Here is a 19,015-nt window from a genome sequence, read left to right as displayed (position 1 = left end):
CCTGATAAACTGAGCCGATATTTGAGGTTTACACAGCTACATTCTCGCCTGAAAATATGTTAAACGCTTATTTTGTGACCCAGAAAGAATAATAAGAGTTATATTAAAACTAACTAGCTACCGCCATTGTTGGAAACTAAGCTGGGCCGCGCTATGAATTCTGGGACACAGCTACTTCTTCTTCTTCGGGGTTTAACGGCAGCTGGAATCCTTGTACATGCAGTGCTGCCATCTTCTGTTTCAGTCCGTTATTACACTCTTAAATCCTGCTATTATTCCTGCGTCTTTTGCGATCTTACAAAGCTTCAAACGACACGTCGACTATTAAATCAGTCGTCGACGATTTTGATAGTCGACGTAATCGTGACTAGTCGACAAATCGTGGCAGCCCTAGATGTGGTGCATTCTCTTTCCTCCCCTAAGGGCATGAGTTTCCTCACATTTGAGCTAGTTTTGAATGTCTGATTTGGCTCACGTTTTTCTTTACACATCTTGAATACTGCAAATATGATGAGGAGTGTGTAAAAGGCAAAAAAGCAACACATCTGAACTTGTCATGTAACATATACACACTCAGTGTGTTGTGTTTTTGCAGAAAATGTGTATTCAAAAAACCCACTGTGAAAAACACAACAACAAAAAGTGACCGCATTAAATATAAGTGAGTCCAAAAAAACATTTTTAATGCGTAAAATAGTCTCCTGAATTTTACACATCTGGTGTGTAAAGACGTTTAGGAAGGTGGATTTCTTACTGGTTCAACAATCTCCACGTTTCTCACAGACTGGTCGGGAGCAACAGCAGGCCAGTCTGGGAGCTCCTGGTACCCAGTGGCTTTAAGGTTAAGACTGTGGGAGAGAGTGCCCAGCTGGTAACGGTCTCGATCTGAAAGTATCAAGAAGAAAAATTATGGGGAAAAAATAAAAAAGTTTTTAAAAAAAAAGTTTAATAAGTGGTGGAGAAATGGGATGGGGCAGCAATGACCTCACTGTGTTCTAAATGAAGGAAACAGCTTATAGTGGCATCTTCTCCACCAAGCACCGTCACCTCTCTGTCTATGATAACACGTGATCACACTCCCTGCTCTGCCTTCCCAAATGGCGGCACAAGAAGACAATCAGTGCGTGTGCTCTGGGAGGTGTGATTTGCCAACCACAAAAAAGGACTACTTCTGAATATTAAGAATGACAGAGGCCGTTAACACATTCATAAACATCCAGTAAGTGCAAACTGAGCTGGAATGTTAATGTTGTAGAAGGCAGCTTTTCTCTGGTGTCAAGCGGGGGAGAGAAAGAAAAGACAGCTAAATGAGAAAGCCGGAAAAAAGGTTAGCATGAGCGCAATAATTTACCCATCTCATTAGTGTGAGGTAAAGGTTTCTGACCTAACTGCCCTTCAGAGAGACACACACACACAGCAGAATAATAAAACCTCAGCCTGAATCAACTTTGCATACTGCAGGAAATAGAGCCACTAGGTTTGAAATAGATGAGCAGCTAATATGTATTCAGTGATGCGGGAGAGGAATGAAATTTAATCTGAAAATGGAAAAGGTATTTAAAAGTACCTTTGAAGGCAGACTCGAGCCCTGGAGCCGGTTTGGGGGCCAGTAAGATGCGTCGAGCGTACTTGCTGAGCGCACCGCTCTTCTCGTTGGGCACTATCAGCTGCCGTATGAATCGTGTTCGGTCTCTGATGTCGTAGTTCTGGTCGTATTTGCCGAGGTTCAGGATGTACTGGGTCAGCAGCTTGGTCTGGGGACAAAAGTGTGGGTGTTTCAATGCTTTATGTACTTAACCAGCAGGTCCCCACGAGATTAGAAACTTGAAAGGAGACCAACCCAAGACAGACCATTAGGTTGTGAATATTTGAAAAAGTCAAGCACAACAAAAAATGTCAAGGAAACAATTCAAGTATTTAAGAGGAAGATGAAACCAGTTAAAAATAAATAAATAAAATAATTAAAAATATATCATTAGAGGTGCTGTTTTGGACAGAGCTGTGGAAGCATAAAGCAGACACGTTTGCATAACATCCAACTAACACTTTAGAAATCAATGAACTCTTTCAGTGATGCCTGCAAACCTGGTGTACAACCAGCTGAACTGAGCCAGGAGCAAATGTGAGTGTCGCTCATCAACAGGCATCTCCTTCTCCACAAGGCTAGAGTCCTTACTTCAAAACCCCCGTCTCACCCAAGCACAGGGAGACAGAGCACTTGCACCAACATAAATGATTTAGGTAGACATAAAAACAAAATCTGCTCCTGTCGTGACAGCAGCATTATCGCCCCAATCTTTTACTGAATTGTCATTACAAGGAGCAAGAGGTGTGATAATGTGCTTTGAGAAGGCAGCGTCTGGGCTCATAAAATCAGCTCACACACCAATTTTACCTCATCTGACTCAATGGGTCTGCACACACACACACACACACACACACACGATTTTTCTCTGCATGTCTTATTTTGCACCTGCTTAGAGTTGGTCAGGTAGAGCTTTGCAGCTAGATTGACAGTCTGCAGCTTGACGATGTCCTCCTCTGCTGTGAACGTCTTTGCCATCTTGCGCAGTACATCGGGCGCAATCTTTGGCACCTTCTCGCAGTACTCTCCCATCAGCCACAGGATGCTGGCTCGGGCCATGGGAACCTGCAGTTGAGGGTGACATATCAGAGACAAAGAGCAGCACCTGTCACAGTGTTATTTCAGACACAATGCTCCAGTGATAACTTTCACGAGCAGCACAATCATGAACCGTACAGTGACGTTATCGAAGAGCTTGGCCATGTGTTTGATGATGTCACCGTGCTGAGTGGGTTGAGTCTGAAGCAGCTTCTTGATGACCACGATGCTCTCGGCCACCACGGTCTCTGGAGAACCGAAACAAGTCTTCACAAAACTGGACAGAGCCGACATCTCTAATGACGAGCTCAAAGTGCAAATATGGATTCAGGTAACTATTCAGTGAGGGCTTTTTACCGTCTCTATTAGAAAGCAGCAACACCAGACCGTTGAGGCATGTGTCCGTCACCTCAGAGATGTTGGTGGCGCACCTGCCGATGGCCTGGATGGTAGCTGCTGCGAACGCCTTGTCCTGACTCTTCACGTAGGTCTTGGAAAAAATAAATAAATAAAAAGAAAGATCAGATGTACTCAGTGTAATACCCCAACTGGAAAGTAGGTAACACATCTAATCACACAAAGAAAACAACAAACCTGGAATTCTCTCAGAATTGTGGAGATGTTAGCTTCATTAGCTAGATTGGTCAGGATCTCCAACTGGAAAAATCATAAACAGAAAGGTGACTGTTGTTAGGTTCACGAAAAGGTCAAAGAGGCTCAAAAGCCAATATGGCAGTATTTAAATGTGTCAAGCTTGTACATAATATTATACTATTACACATAATACTAAGCTCAGTATTCTTATTTGAGCTTACATGTACATAATGCAGAAAATAAAACAGGGGCTACCTTTAGTGTTTTGATATGCGTGGCATCTGTCGATCTCACATAGAAACTCTTAATGAAGGGCTCAAACATCCCCTGTTTGAAGAGAACTCGTGTTACTACACAGGCTGCATCAACCCAACACACTCTCATCCCTCTGCTATCCATGAGCACTCACCTTTCTCTGTATAGACATCGTGGCGATGTTCTGAAGCACAATGTACTGCACTTCTCTGCACACAACAGCAAGAAGACAGCACATTCACACATGGACATAGTCACTAGCAGCAAATACGCAAATGCTGTATAAATATACACACATATATATGTATTATCATTATTATTATTATTATTATTTACCTGTGGCTTCTCAGGAGTCGAACCAGTGACTTGGTGACAATACTGACTTCATGTTTAGGAGCCAGATGCCAGTAAAGCTGAGCAACAGCCATCACTACCTAAAAATATCAACCCAATAAGATAATAAGTAGATTATCTCACAGCATCTTATTAAAACAAACTTGTTACTTTCTGTCTGCTCACACTAAAATCGTCTTCCTTCACATGCATTTGCTCAGGCTCTACACCGGCACTCTCAAAGAGACTCTAAAAGTCATTTTTCAGAAGCGCTTTAAATAGCAGGAGGACGTGTGTCCGTCGTTGCAGGCACAATGAGAGGCTTCGGGCGTCTATGAAGATTGAGGATGTCACCGTGTTGTCATGAGTAAAGACACAGCATGTCACATTTTAATCAACACTTTCATTTGGGAGCATTTTTCCTTCCCGCTGCTACATAGCGACAGAGACCTTGAGGCTCCCGGATGATGGAGACCCGCACTCACTCTGGTTTTTATCGCTTTTATTCAGGCTTGTGTGGCGCATTAAGACAGGTATTCTCGTGTCTTTGTGTGTGTGGCGTGTCCTTTGTATGTAGTACTTTGAGTGAATGTGTTATTGCACATAAATGTGTCCTTCCAGGGTTACAACAGCATTAGCTGATGTGTTCAGTAGGCAACAGACACAAAGAGACGCTGTGTTTCCTACTATGTCCATCAACTTTGGATGTGTGTTCATTCGACTAAAAACAGTCGTATTAGTCTATGCATGTTTGCATACCATTAAAAAAAGTGCCATAATAATGTGTGAATGGAGCCTGTAACTTGTTTATGAGGGGACTGCTTCTACAGATGGTGTTACAGTTTGTTAGCCTGACGTCTGAATCAAACAGGTCTAGAGGTCTGTCTGTGACAGGCAACCTCTGGTCTCTCACTTCCCAACTGATCAGGGATGATTGTTGCTGAATGTTGCCCACTGTCTCCAGATGAAAAACACTGCATGATCATTTTGGCTGCTAGAAGGCTGCTGCAGTTACCTATAATTCCTACACACTGCAAACACTCGCTATATTCTCTCCAAGCTATACTGAAACTTGAAACGAAGAATGTTCTCCTTCAAAGTAAAAGTAAAGTAAGTAAATTAAAATATGTGCTGTGGCAATATTTTAACAACTACAGCAATCACAAAGAGGGTTTTTGGTGCAGTACTGTATACCTCTTTGCCACCAATTTCATGCTTCCAGCAACCTTCAGCATCCACCCATCAAATGGTTGCAGAATATACCCTTTTCCCCAATGACCAGCTGTTACCGACTGTTCTCCAGGCCTGCATGAATAAAACTTTTGCAACTCATTTCATAGAGACTTGGCATATAACTATAGACCAGTGACACTGTTTTAACAAAAACTAAAACAGTAAATTTACCTCCTATCTTTCTGCAGATACCGCCCGACTGCACCAGTCTGTTTCTGTGCATCTCACACTGATGCTAATCAATCAGCGATACAGATTCTTATTGATGGAGCATGAGTTACCATGGCAATGTGAACCACATTAGTAACCATGAAAACCCAGGGTTAAACCTGAACTTGTGTCTACATGTCAGCGTTTGAGTGACTCACAGCGGTGTTCCTGCTCTGCAGTAGAGGTTTGGTGTTCCTGAGCAGCAGCCTGTGATCTGGATCCATGATGTAAGGCTTTGCTTCTGTCTGGTCTTTTTTTTCCTCAGAGTCAGAGTCATAGAAGGCTTTATTCTCATCAAACTCAGCACCCTGAAACACAAGCATAGTACATCAAACTAATGCACAAAACTATTTTAATAAAAATAACCCTCTAACAAAATTACAATTAATGATTTTTATTGGATTCTTGTGAACTAAAAATGCCTAGCCCTCAAGCTGAAGGAACACTGCCTTTTAAGTCTTGTTGGAGTGCTTGGTTGGTGAGATGCATCTATAAACTGTAAATGTCCAATTAATTCATAAGTAAGACTGTCATAAAAAATTAAGCACAAACATGTGGACTGTACTATTTGTCAGATAACTTAAACCGTGTGTTTTAATGCTCTAAATTTATGCTTTTTAACCTGGATGTTTATAGAGACTGACTCTCTTTCAGAGCTGGTGTTAAGTGGCTATTCCAGGAACTGCCATTTTTGGCACGGACCACTTTGACAGATGTGCTGACACAGGCAGCTGTGGCCAACTGTCTGCTAGGCCTCACTTCCTCTAATTTAAGTCACTGAACTGGTGATCTCGAGTGCATTTAAGCTCATGGTTCACTTTGGAGAATGCTTAAAAAGGCAATAGCTATCAAGTAATGTGGTTTGGTGTGAAGTACAAGGAGAGTTATTAGTCTGTTTGATAGCACTAAATAGCCTGTGCCCGTGTGATGCACCCATGCAGTTTATAGATGCAGTGTGCTAACCAAGCTTCTTAGCATAATCCAACCCTGTTGTCTTAATATGGTAACTTCTGTCTCCAAAAACATAACAGCAGTCAACTGTTTCACAAATGTGCAGTCCAAAAAAAATCAACAGGTGGCGTCACACTGGCTTTGCACATCTTTTACATACAGTCTATGTAACTGGTACTTTACAAATGTGAATCACTATTGCTTTATGGCCCATGAAACCCTTACCTCCGTCCAGGGACTGGTGAACTGTGTCCTGGCATAGCGGGTCAGCATAGAGATGATGACCACCTGGCCCCACTCCTCCACATCCACCAGCAGATTACACAGTTTTCTGTAGTTCTTGTGGATCAGATCGATGCGATCTGGGCACACCTCCTCAAAGGCCATGACCACACTCCCAGCCACCAGCTATAGAAAGGATCAAAATTAAAACAAAGAACAGAGAGAAGCAAACTCGTGAGGAAAATGTCCCCCCCCCCCATTTATTTCACTCCACTGTTAACATGTGAGTTAATGAGGGTTGTATAGATTTGTTAAGCAAATTGGCTAAGCTGCAATATACACAAACTCTAGAGAAATAAAACACTGGTTAACAGACGTGACCCTGGATGCAAAGTATTATAATTGCACTTTCAAAAAAGCAATGGCAATTTACAGCTTTGATTAAAATACACAGTTCATCCTGTAAGCAGTTAGTTGATAATTGAAAGTAAATTGTTTGCACTTAAAAACATAAGTTTTCTACTGCTTTGTGTTTGAGAGAAGCCCATCAGTCAGAGTGTTTTTCTCAAGCATAAGTGTTCAGTTCATGTGGAAAGCAAGCCAAGGAGGAAGCAGCAGCTGAGAGATCCAATAATCAACTATGCTTTATTGGTAAAGGGAAAAAACCCATTTGACTGTTGCTCACCTCCCACTCCCACCCACACCATCACCCAACTGCCTGCTGCCTCGCTGACTGACTGCAAGGCTGAGTGAGTGACACGGCAGTGTATTAATATGCAAACAGCATTATCGCAGGCAGGTGAAGATGAAGAGAAAGGGAGCAGAATTCAGTCTTCCCAATTAAAGCCTTCTGGCCCCTGGTGGCCCTGTGGGAACCCAGAGCATTTACCCATCAGCACTGTCATGAGCCTGCATTGATTGCGTGAGTGTGAGAGATGTGCATGTGCATAGCTGCCGTCTGTAGATTCCCACAGAAATCACACACAAACAAGTATGTTTTACTATACTGCAGTGCTGTATATATAGTTATATTTCATGATATGCACAGGAATTTTATGTATATTCAAGGAATGACACGGCGCTCCGGACAGTGATTAATGTACTAAGGCCAATAGTAACACACACAGACACATGCATAATTCTAACTTTCATTTTTCCTGTCTTGATTATTCCAACTCATTTTTCATGTGCATTTCTCAGTCCTCCTTTGCATGTCTTCAAATAACCCAGAATGCAGCAGTTAGGCTGCCAACAAAAAACAACACATACTCCTGTCACCCCTATTACTGCTTCACTTGCTTCAGTGAAATTGAGAATTTTAAAATGTTATTATTTACATCAGTGTATCCAGAAAGTATTCGCAGCACTGTGTAGAATTATAAGGTGAAAAATGAATTTAATCAATTTTGGAAAAAAGGCTGAAACATGATCAAATGTGGAATAAGTGACGCACTTCTAATACTTTGCGGATACACTGTACAAAGTTCTATAATGCCAGGCTCCTGTATATATAGCAAAACTGTTGACAAGTCTTTCCAGTAGTCAGCCTGTTCAATCATCAGGTCCACACTCTGTTTTAAATACAGAGGCAACCACACCTTTGAGGTTGTACCGCTTAAACTTTCTGCCGTCATCAGCCCACCGGGTTAACTGAATCTGGTCTTCAACAACTGCTGAAAACTAATTATTATACTTACTTTTAATTGTAGTTCACACAAAAATCAGTTTGAAAGTATAACCCTAAACCATGTTTCACTATATCCTATCATCATCATCATCATCATCATGAGTCTAAATGGAACTTTAAGAAAAAATAATTAGTTAAAGCCACAAAAATTAAATCATCACACCTCTATCCAATCATTTCAGAATTTAAAAAGAATTTAAAGCACTTGTACAACCACTGTAATATATAGAAAGACGTTCCAATGAAAACTATTCATAGAGTCTGACCGGTAGCATAAATCTTTCCAGCAACCTTCATTTAAGCATCAGTGTCAATAACATTTTACAGCAGACTAACTTAGTCAAAGCATTTAGTAAAACATGGATTTTTAAGTATGTCGTGTGTATTTTTGTCTTCTTCTGACCCTCTCCTGTCTCTGAGGCTATTAAAAGCAACACTCCTTAGCACGTGCATCCTGCAGCAAGGCTTTGTGCATTCTCTACCAACTTCCCCCATTAGACACAGCTCCAAGGTAAACTACATGCACCATCAACAAAACTGACACCCCAATCTATGGAGTTCATACACCTCCTCCCCGTCCCCTACCTCGGCCATATTATCTACCCTGCATGACAAGCCGGTAATGGAAAAATCACACTAAGCAAATGGTTCTTCTAATAACAATAAATTTCCTATAAAATTATGAAGGGCTCAAACCGTTTCCTTGCATCTATTTTGCTATGAATTCTAATTAGGGTGCCAGGAAGGCAGAGTGCTGGGTCATCACGTCAGAGACAACGCGCGCCTTTTTGATTGATGGCCCGGTGTGGGGTCGGCCTATCCTCCCTCTGCTTACTCTCTTCTTTCTCCCTCCCTCCCTCTCTCCTTTTTCTCTTAAATTAATGGGCATCTCACCTAGCCCCTAATCATAGTACCCCCACTGCCACTCCCCCCAACTGCTCCTCCTTTCTCTTCTCATTTCAATTTTGCAGAAGGTGCATGGGGGAGAGGACGGGAGAGATCGATCATTTATCTTGTAATGGCTGGATAATAGATCCATCACGGTAAAACAGCTGCATAAACTCCTGTGTTGTCTCTGTCATCAGGCCTTCCCATTTTCTCTTTAAACCATCCTGCCTATAAGCAGCCCCCCCACCCACCACCACATGTGTCACAGCCATTTAACCAAAGAGGCACATCTGTAAAGGTAAATGTCAGCAGGCCTGGACAACGCCATAGCCTGAATGATAACCAAATGCTTCCATCTCCCACTAACACCATTGTAATACCAGTTCAACAGCTTTAAGCCACACAGCTAACTTAGTATGAAGAAAAACTGTGCAACAAATTGAAATCTGACTGAAAAGCTGCCAGAAAAACGTAAGGTTCCAATAGAGTTGTTGTTAAAAACTGAAATTTCGATAGCTTTATAAATACAAAATATGTTTTTCGTTATGTAAAACCAGATCCGTAACCCTGCTGTACATGCTGACTCGTCTACATTAAACATTAGCACACCTAAATGTCTAGGCATGAATGCATATGGATACCCTTTATAGTCAAGTCTCATTAAATTATTTATAAGCACATCTAATAACAACTGGCATTGATCAAAGTGTGATACAGCGTTAAAAAACATCCACAAAAACCCCCATCAAAACTCGATCTGATTTACAGGCAAAGGAATTAAAATGAGTTTTCAACCAGGTCTTTAAAAACAGTCTTTGTTGGTGAATGGGGTTTACCGGGGGTTAGGAACAGCTATTCGAAAGGCTCAGTCTCCTCTATGTTTCACCCTGGACAACAAGACAAATAACCCAAGGACATCTCCTTAGCAAACTTCCCTGATCTCGTGGGAACGTGCGAAATTAAAAGAGGTAATAGTGACCTTTCCAGTCACCTTGTGACAAACACAGTTTGGGGAATTGGCCTCTTTTCTAAACTGCAATTTTTAACTTAACTATGACATTTTTTCATAGCAGGAGAAGATGGATTTTTGACAAATTCATGTGATATTCAACCAATGTTCATATATCCAAGCCAGAACTAGTTATGACTAGTCATAAGCAATGACATTCTGATATTTTTATTAAAATAAAAAAATGATACAAAATGCAAAAATTACATACAGAGGATGGCGATCTGGCCTGTGTTATTTTTACGAATTAGATATGTAATCTTTAGTCATTTACAACCGCTCCAAATGCCTTTTCTTTTTCTCCAATATTATAAGCAACATTATCGAGAGGCTAGCCTGGAAAATTAGCATTTCATGTCTGCAAACATCAACAGATGTGATTTTGATGAAGAAAATCAAACCAGAAAAAGCTGAGATATATCAACTCAGTCTCTAGTAGACAAGCAAAATAGTCCAGATTTCTAATGCTGAGAGCTAATGCTGTCTGTAATTTGAAATTTGGACATATACAGTTAATTTTTGGCAAAACTGTATGAAAATAGTGTTCAAGTGTTAACATACCTGTTAAAACTGTTCCCTTTTATTTAAACTGCAGTCTTGTTTTCACTTTTAGATTTCAGCAGGGATGAAGATCATAGATCGGCACATTTGTTTGTTTGGACCACACGTATTTTGTGAGATATTCGCCTTTGTAAACTTAAGGCAGTCATAATGTGAGATATTTTCTTAATATGAGACAAGGATTAAAAAATACTTTGCCACCCCAAAGTAAGTACGACCGCTGAGTTCATAACAGAACCTACATAACAAATATTCACAATCGCAATCAATCCAGCTGATACATAACAACTGATGTCATCATCAGGGTTTTTATTTCACACTTACAAAGATCCTAGAAAGTTTTTGAAGGCAGCACAAAACAGCCATCCAGCTAGTACACTAACACTTGAATGTAGTAGCAGGAGTAATCCTTTCCATTACATATAATATAACAAGAACCTCTGATGGCACCGATTCAGCTCTGGACATTATTGTGGGACTTGTAAATTCTACATGGCATCGTCGAATGCATCGCCTCACTTGAAAGCTATTCAGCATCCACTGCATTTAGGTTTTTCACCATTCATCACCGACTGATGTGCTTGTGCGTCTGTGTGATGATAGTGCCCTCTCTCTCTGTCCCCTGCCTCACAATGTGGGCTCCAACAGGGAGAAGTCATCTGTCTTCGTTAGCGTCTGGGGCTAAATATGCTATGCATCTGGTACTGGGCTTCCACTCCCCCCCCCATTCCCGTTTGGCCTAAGCCGCTTTGCTTTGTTTATATAATGGTAGGCATACTGTATGAATACATAATTATAACAAACTGTGCATGATTTGCACATGCAAACACAACGCACTGCATCCTCCAGCCAGTGTCTACATATTTGAAATTGGCATTTCAGCACCCTTAGTATTCACTGTGACCTCGTCAAATTAATGCGCTGCCTGCTGACTTCTAATGCACCTTCTGCATTGTGTCTGTGATTGGCCAAATTGCAGAATTTGAGAATCCAAGTCATTTACGGTCCATTTTGGGAGAAAATTTGAAAAAAAGAAGAAGCTGGCCTTTGAGAAAATTAAGCTGACACTAGCATCAGTGCGAAAATTCCTTCCAAATGGACACTTAACAAGGAGCATCTGAAGATGTGTGGGTTTAAGTGGGTGTTAACAAACCGTGGCATTGCCGAATGAGCTGTGGGATGGAGAGCTAAGAGAAGAATCACTTGACTGGGGCGCCCTCCAGTGGTCTTCGTTGTCAAACATGGGAGGTGTACTGTGAACCACTACGGTACTCTGTGTCTGCTTACCGTGCTTTTGTCTTTCAATAGTTTCTCGATCACTTCGATCAGCTGCTCCTTCTGATCTGGGTCGAGGCTGAGGACAAAAGACAAAGAGGTTGGAAACTAATTGTCAACTACAGAATGGCAATTATTCACATACAGACTAACAAATTAAATCATGTCCCTGCTGTGCGTTCAGAATACAAAGATGTCTGTGCGTGTTTAACCAAAGCCACTCCCTGCATCAATCCGTCACTGCTTCACTTTAGACTACTGTAAAACATCATCATTGACCATATTTTTAACCTGTAAAACACTCTAGGTTACACTGCTGGTATGTTAGCAGACAGGAGAGTAGCTGCTTTTGATTAACAGAGACCAGTTAGATCAGCACGAAACATTTTCATAACCAATTAAATCCAGTAGCCCGAAACTACTACTAATCCAGAGCTTGATACAGCCCCTCAGTTTATCCTCTGTCTGAAACAAGCTGTTTTAGCCCCTCCCCTTTTAAGGCAACCCTACCTCCTAAAACCGCTTACCTGTGATTGGCAGCTCTTCACAAGTTGCTGTGCTCACACAAACAGGTTGCATGCCATGTTTAATATGAGTAGTAGTATGTAGCCCTATATTCAGTTTTCATTCATTTTATTTAAAAAAAATCAATTAAAATACAAATTCCAAACTGAACATAAGATCGTTCTTTGTGAAACAGGCTTCCCCAAAGCCTACGAGTTGCATAAAATCAGGTAACAAACAGCAAATATATATACAATTCCAAATGTACATTATCATACCAAAAAGAATCACTAAATATCCTACGATTGCCGTAGGAATCATAAAATAAAAACATTTTTAAAAATCCAATACATCTAGACAGTGGCACATGAAAACGATAGGATAAGCCTCACGTAGAGCAAAGTTTTGACTGATCCATGCCATACAGGCTTCAAAATCAAGTAGCAACGATTATTTTAGAGGTGTTTTTTGTTTGAAGACAGGCATTTTAAAATGTGTTGAAGCTTTTTCCAAATGTATGGACTTCTACAGCTCACAGTAAACTTATTACCCCAAACTTATCACTTTGTAAGGGCGGTTTCTGTCTTCTATGTGTACACTGGAATAAACTCACAAAGCCTTTTGCCAAGTCTCTACAATATAGAACAGAACATAAGGAAAAGCATAAGAGGTCTACGGTATATAGAGCATGAAGGAATTTCAAGAATCTGATAGAAGCAGTGCAGATAAATAGCAAAACTGTGCCAGGTTTTCTAAAGAACCATCACTGATCATCAAACATGCACCTACTACTAAGATAAGAGAGCGATAAAAGCGGGGCAAAGCCCCTTATGCCAACATTGCCCAACCTTCACTGCATTTACTGCTCAGTTCACTGTTGAGGCAGTAAGACGAGCCAGTAAAACTTACAAGTCTTTACCATTGATGTCTTTACCTGTACAGCTTTTGGATCGCATGTGCTGAAGTCTTCCTCACATATGGGGACAGGTCAGCTGCAGCCTCCTTGATGGCCAGCATCATAATGGGGACAATAATGGGGACGCGGATACTGGACAAAACCCTCAGAGCACTAGCCCGGATGAACTGGTTTGGGTCCTGGCACAGAAACAAATTGTCAGCGAGACAGTGTGCCACAACAAAAACAGTGCCTCCCAGCACCAAGAGAAAAGCAGGGAGAAGTGAGACATTTATCATCCTCTGATCATCAACACATTCATCTATCCGCATCCAGAGAGACTGAATGTTACCTTAAGGGCCCGCTGGAATGTGCTAATAGACAGCAATGCCAAGTCCTGCTGCTTCTCTGCATACCTCACCAGGTACACGTACACAAGTTTCTTGAGCTGCGAAGAACAATGACATCAAAAACAGCAATAAAACGAAACGGCTATAAAAGAAAAACCACTGCAGCAGACATGAAACTAATCAAGCAAACCAGCTGTGTTGGAAAATTTAAGCAGGTTTGTGTGAGGACACACCGTTTTGTTTTTTTACAGACAAGAAGAGTACAAAATATAACAATACAAAAATCGGCTTCCTTTACGTTGATTTTTCTAAGGGAAAAATTTGAGTTTATTATTTTAAAAGACTGGGGGTTGGCGGTTGGGGGCGGGTCGATGGAGGTGGAAAGCTTTCCTGTTTTAATTTCAAAACCTGCACTCTCAATAGAGAATGGTTTCAGACAGAGGAGCTGTATTATGTGTTTATATTTCCCTCCCGAGTCTTGTGCTTTGGCTCCCTCACCTATTCTTTGCTCACCGGAAAGCCTGAGATAATATTTGTTCTGGATTCTGACAGGTTTAACTAGAGGTCAAAGGTGCTTTGCCTGCTGATTCACATCAGCTATTCCGAGAGAGAATAGACGGAGCTAATTTTCTTCCTATGAGCCTGTTGGGTTGGAGACCATGAAACTGGGAGGAAAGGGTTATGAAAAATGATTTACCTAAGGAACTATTTTTAATTTATAACCTGATTTAAGCTGGAGGTCAGGTCTAAGGTTACATTTTAGGTACAAATCACCAAGCGCTTTAGCTGGTAATCAGCACCATGCTTTCTAATGCAACGAGTATTGACCTGTGGTTTCACAGCACAGTTCTCAATCATCATTGAGGCCATTACTGCTGAAAGTAATGGCATTACTCACTATAAAAAAAAGGAGACAAAACCCATCTGCCCTCAAGGATCGGGTTTGTGTGACCACAGAGCATGCAACGGACTTCGTTTTGAACTGCTAAATAGGCAATTACGTGCAGTACAGATGAAACTTGCTCCATCTCGTGTTATTTTATTTTGTCCCTGAATTTCAGTGTAAAATTCAGTAAATAAAACAAAGAGCACCAACATTAAACCACAAAACGCTATCAATAAACTGCATGTTCTTGTGCAGTTACGCTCACGCTCTAATTGTTGGGGCTCATGGGCAGCTCGAGATGACACGAAGTAGAAGGGATGACGGCGGGAGCGAAATAAGAGGCCATTTTTAGCACGACATACTGTAGCTGAGCAGAAACTGAGAAGAGAGAGAAAGCACAGACCAAGACCTCACACTACCTTAGCAGCTGGTGTGTATGAGGCAGGAGAGAGAAGATGTGACTCGGAGCTCTCTTCCCCCAATTACATCCACCCACCTGCTCCCATACCCCTGCCACGAGCTGGTTCGGCTGCATGCCTCGCACACAGCGCCTGGCCTGGCTGGACCCCCCTCCACACCGGCTTACATGCTGCCTCTCATGCTACCTGATTATTCTGCTGCTGCTAATCAATATTCACAGGCTCTGGGCATGGGAGCGCCTCTTGAGCTGCTGCTGCTTAATGTTCGGTCATTCACTGGAATAGGCGGTGGTTGAGTTTTTCCAAGGCTCGCAGGATTCAGTGGCATGTTGGCGCAAGCTCACAGCAGCTTTACAGAATATTTATGCTGTTGCTACTGCTGTACCAATTTATGGCTCAAAGTAGGGCTGAGAAATAATCTAATTTTAATTAGCTCTGCATAATAATGCTGCTGTTTTATCATACTTTGCGGTCTAAGACACAGAAGTCAGTGCAACTTTGTGAACTTGCTTGAAATGTAATACACCTAACAAAGAGGTGCATTTTCTTACAACTGAAGAGATGTATTAGGTATTTATTTCCATAACACAGACTGTATTCTTACACCGAGTCTATTTAACAATATTATCTCAATCTGCTGCGACCATTTCCTGTTTCCTTGCTTTGCTTTCTGTAGAAACACTAACTTTAAATGTTCAAGCACATGCATGCGTCTAAAGCAAGAAAAAGATTCTCAGTGGATCTAACTATTGTTCTGTAAGTTCCCCCTTTGGGCGTCATGCTTTGGGAAGTCACGTGCTGCGTTGCGTGAGAACGAAATGAATCATAACAGTGAACTGCATTAAAATAAATGAAGTAGTGCGCGTTATTTCTCAATCGTGTCATACCTCAATATTTTTACTCGCAACATTCTTCACCACAGCAGGAAACAACTCAGAGGCACTTTTGCCCTTGGCAATGAGCTGGAGAAAAAAAAAGAAGAAAGAAACAATTTAAAAAAAAAAAAATTATTACCAGCACAAAACAGCTCAGTTACTTAAAAGAAACGCTTTAGTGGATTCCTGTGATGCACTCACCCCGACAATTCTCTTCATGGCCTCCAGTTTGAGAGACTCCTTGTTGCTCTCCAACATCTCTTTAAGGTCTTCATTCCTGAGGACAGAAGACATCCTGGGTGTTATTGTAGTCAGTGGTTAGTTGCTTTACTTATGTCCGAATTATGATTCAGCGGGAAATCTAGGTTGCAACTTAAGCAGTAACCATCCGCCTAACAGTTTGTGCACCTCTAGAAAAACGTAACTACATGTTGGATCAACGCAGACTGGAATGTTACAGCCTCGGGTTAAGATCGTAAATGGTAAATGGACTGGTTCTTATATAGCACTTTTCTACTCTACCTGAGCACTCAAAGTGCTTTACAGATTCACTATTTAGAGAGCAGACAAGCACTTTGAGCAGCCAGGGATTGAACCACCAACCCTCCAATTAATAGATGAGCTGCTCTACCTGCTGAGCTAGAGGAGGAACACCCCTGGGGTTTCGGGTTATAAGTTTTTAGATTTGAAGATAACTCATGCTTGTACATAACATGGGCACAAATACAAAAGAATATGTAAATGGATGAGGTGTCTGCTCACAATGCAGCAACAATGGTGTCCTAAACAACAACACAACTGCATCATAACAATGATGCTACTCAGCAATCACATGATCACCACATTAATTCCTTGACTAATTCAACCAGGCAATGTTGCTCAAAAACAACCCACACAACAGGATGCTTGTTCCACAGAGATGCTGTGCAGGATGGAAAGCAAGCTGCAGACAAAAATAAGGAGTGCAGATATGTTCTGTTTTATTTTAGGTATATAATAACCTGGTGCTTATCCAAAATGATCAAAATTAATGACAAGATCAAATCTGCCAATATTTAGCAGTAGTGACTCAACAACATGGCGCTTGAGCTGCAATCCAGATGCATGACATTATTTATCACTGACACAGATGCATTGTGTTTATGAGCTTTGGGTCTGCCCATTGTGAGGAAGCGATGTCTTAAAAACATTAAGTGAATTTGAAAAACACAAACCTCCAAATTGAATTTAGGCAAAAACCTATTACAATTTGGTGGTCTAAGGTCAAGGGTCAAGACTTTATCTCGAACTCAGGAATTTACATGCTAATTATTTCACACAAATCCCATATGGAAAAGATATATATAAATCTTACAAAGTTTGTATCTGTCTTGTGTGAAACTTGTATGAAAAGCATACAAGAGTGAAAACAGATATAAGATCCCTTGAAAAATGATATAAATGAAACTTGTGTGTTTTGGATACTTACTAAAACAATATATGAAAGTAATGAGAAAGTGGCCACTTTCATGAGTAAATCAAATAAGCCTTATATGATTCACTATATGAAGTGGGCCACATCTTATGCAAGTCTTTTATAAGTTTTTACTATTTCTTTTCCATATGAGATGTCTCATAGGATAAAATGAGCAATTATATTTTATATCCTAAAGCTCAAAAAGGTCAAACTTTAGTTTCTTAATCTGTAAACAAAAAAAATAGTTTTTGTAGGACAGCAACTAAATCTTTGAAACCTTAACAATATTTTATATAGAGCCTCAAAATGATTGAACTAAATTTGAAAAAAGCTCCACTGCATGTGAATCTGTAATATCTGATATTGTTTGGTATGACTTCAGTATCACTTTAGTCAGTTTACACCACTGAGAAGCAAACGTAACTAATGAAATTCCCAACAACCTTGATTTTACTTTATATCTTACTGTAATAGACAAATGGTGACACTGTTAAATGATATAAAAACTGTCAATTTACGCTGTTAACAAGCATTTCGTTAAAAACACTGACATGTCAGATCTGCTACCATGATATGTGAACTTGTCCAAACATTTAGATCAAACTTTAAACTGTCTTTAACTGCTCCCTTGTACAAAGTCCATGAGATGCTGAACTCGCCTGTGTAACACCCAGGCATCAAACTCACCAACGCCTAGCAGTCTTTCCAAAGGTGAGAATGGGCAACTTTGGGAAGGAAGAACTCCCTTTTAACAGAAAGAAACCTCTGACAGCACCGAGCTCAGGGAGGGGAAGCCATCGGCCTAGTTCAGAGGTGACGGGAAAGAAAACAGCATCTACGCTTCTACAACTTTGGTCACAACTAGACCTGATCCTGTGACATTTTTTAGCATTCAGGAGTGAAAACAGCTTTACTTTTAATTCATTATAGGTTTTCAGTATTTTATTTAAATCCACTTTAAACATTGCCAAGTTAAAAAGACTGCACTCAAGTCAATGACTGTTGTTCATACTTTTTTTTTCATATGATAATCTTAATTCTAAAGGAATAATTTGTAATGGTAATCTGAAAATTCAGTTTCCATCCACAAATAGTCATCATTTTAAAAATTTGTTACCTGTATTAGTTACATCTAAAGATTTCAGTGTTATTTAAAGGAAAACGCATATATTTAGCTGTCAGATGTTACAAGAAAACAATGACCTGTGTTGTCTTACTACAGTACCCGGCTTTGTGTGAGTCCTTAGGGCTACTGTTGGTGTGTGTGAGTGACTGTTCTTCCTGACTGAGTTCAGGCTTCAGAGTAAGCTGTAAGTTCTCAGCAGACACCAACACTGTCCTCATGGCTCCTGCTGCCTCCGAGCGCAAAGAAGAGAAACCAGCGTCCATACCGCTGCAGTCCATTCAGTGGTGTCTGTGCGTGTGTGTTAGCTGTCTAAAGAACAGAGTCCACAAAACCACGGCTGACTGAATTTCCACGGACCAAAGAGAGCTGTGGTAATTACTTTCCTTCAGGGTGTACTCCCAAGTTCTCTTGGCTTTATTTACAGCTGTCTTCTTGTCCAGTTCATAACTGTCAAAGCTAGGAACTGTGGAAAAACAGCACAGGCTCCACTGCTTTGTCACTGTCATTCACCGGTACTCCCTTCCTCTTCTGTTGGGCAAAGGGGGAAAAAAAAGTCACAAGATGCCCCGTCAGCTCACTAATGGCAAGTCATCCTTATGCCTGAGGGTAATGACCACTTACTTGGCTAATTAGCCATTACTATATTAAACTGTTACTCCTCTA

General features: G+C 40.9%; 1 protein-coding gene across 1 annotated transcript in view; it reads right to left on the bottom strand.

Moving 5' to 3' along the window:
• ap3b1a (adaptor related protein complex 3 subunit beta 1a) overlaps positions 1-19,015 on the bottom strand; it is a 63,509-nt gene that overhangs the window by 37,493 nt on the left and 7,001 nt on the right. The window contains exons 2-17 of the mRNA XM_085414441.1: positions 15,972-16,047; positions 15,783-15,857; positions 13,593-13,688; positions 13,280-13,440; positions 11,854-11,920; positions 6,425-6,607; positions 5,407-5,556; positions 3,809-3,906; positions 3,627-3,681; positions 3,473-3,544; positions 3,218-3,280; positions 2,981-3,113; positions 2,762-2,871; positions 2,474-2,650; positions 1,568-1,754; positions 755-885 (exon numbers count right to left, since the gene is read on the bottom strand). Coding sequence (XP_085270567.1) covers positions 755-885; positions 1,568-1,754; positions 2,474-2,650; positions 2,762-2,871; positions 2,981-3,113; positions 3,218-3,280; positions 3,473-3,544; positions 3,627-3,681; positions 3,809-3,906; positions 5,407-5,556; positions 6,425-6,607; positions 11,854-11,920; positions 13,280-13,440; positions 13,593-13,688; positions 15,783-15,857; positions 15,972-16,047 — 1,834 coding nt within the window. The remainder of the gene's footprint in view (positions 1-754; positions 886-1,567; positions 1,755-2,473; positions 2,651-2,761; positions 2,872-2,980; positions 3,114-3,217; positions 3,281-3,472; positions 3,545-3,626; positions 3,682-3,808; positions 3,907-5,406; positions 5,557-6,424; positions 6,608-11,853; positions 11,921-13,279; positions 13,441-13,592; positions 13,689-15,782; positions 15,858-15,971; positions 16,048-19,015) is intronic.

This window comes from Rhamphochromis longiceps, linkage group LG7 (assembly GCF_057381845.1).
Source record: "Rhamphochromis longiceps isolate RC_006_pf linkage group LG7, R_longiceps_female_GT1.1, whole genome shotgun sequence".
NCBI lineage: Eukaryota > Metazoa > Chordata > Actinopteri > Cichliformes > Cichlidae > Rhamphochromis > Rhamphochromis longiceps.
The sequence above is the reverse complement of the archived record's forward strand: the minus strand, read 5'-3'. Positions and strand labels throughout refer to the sequence as shown.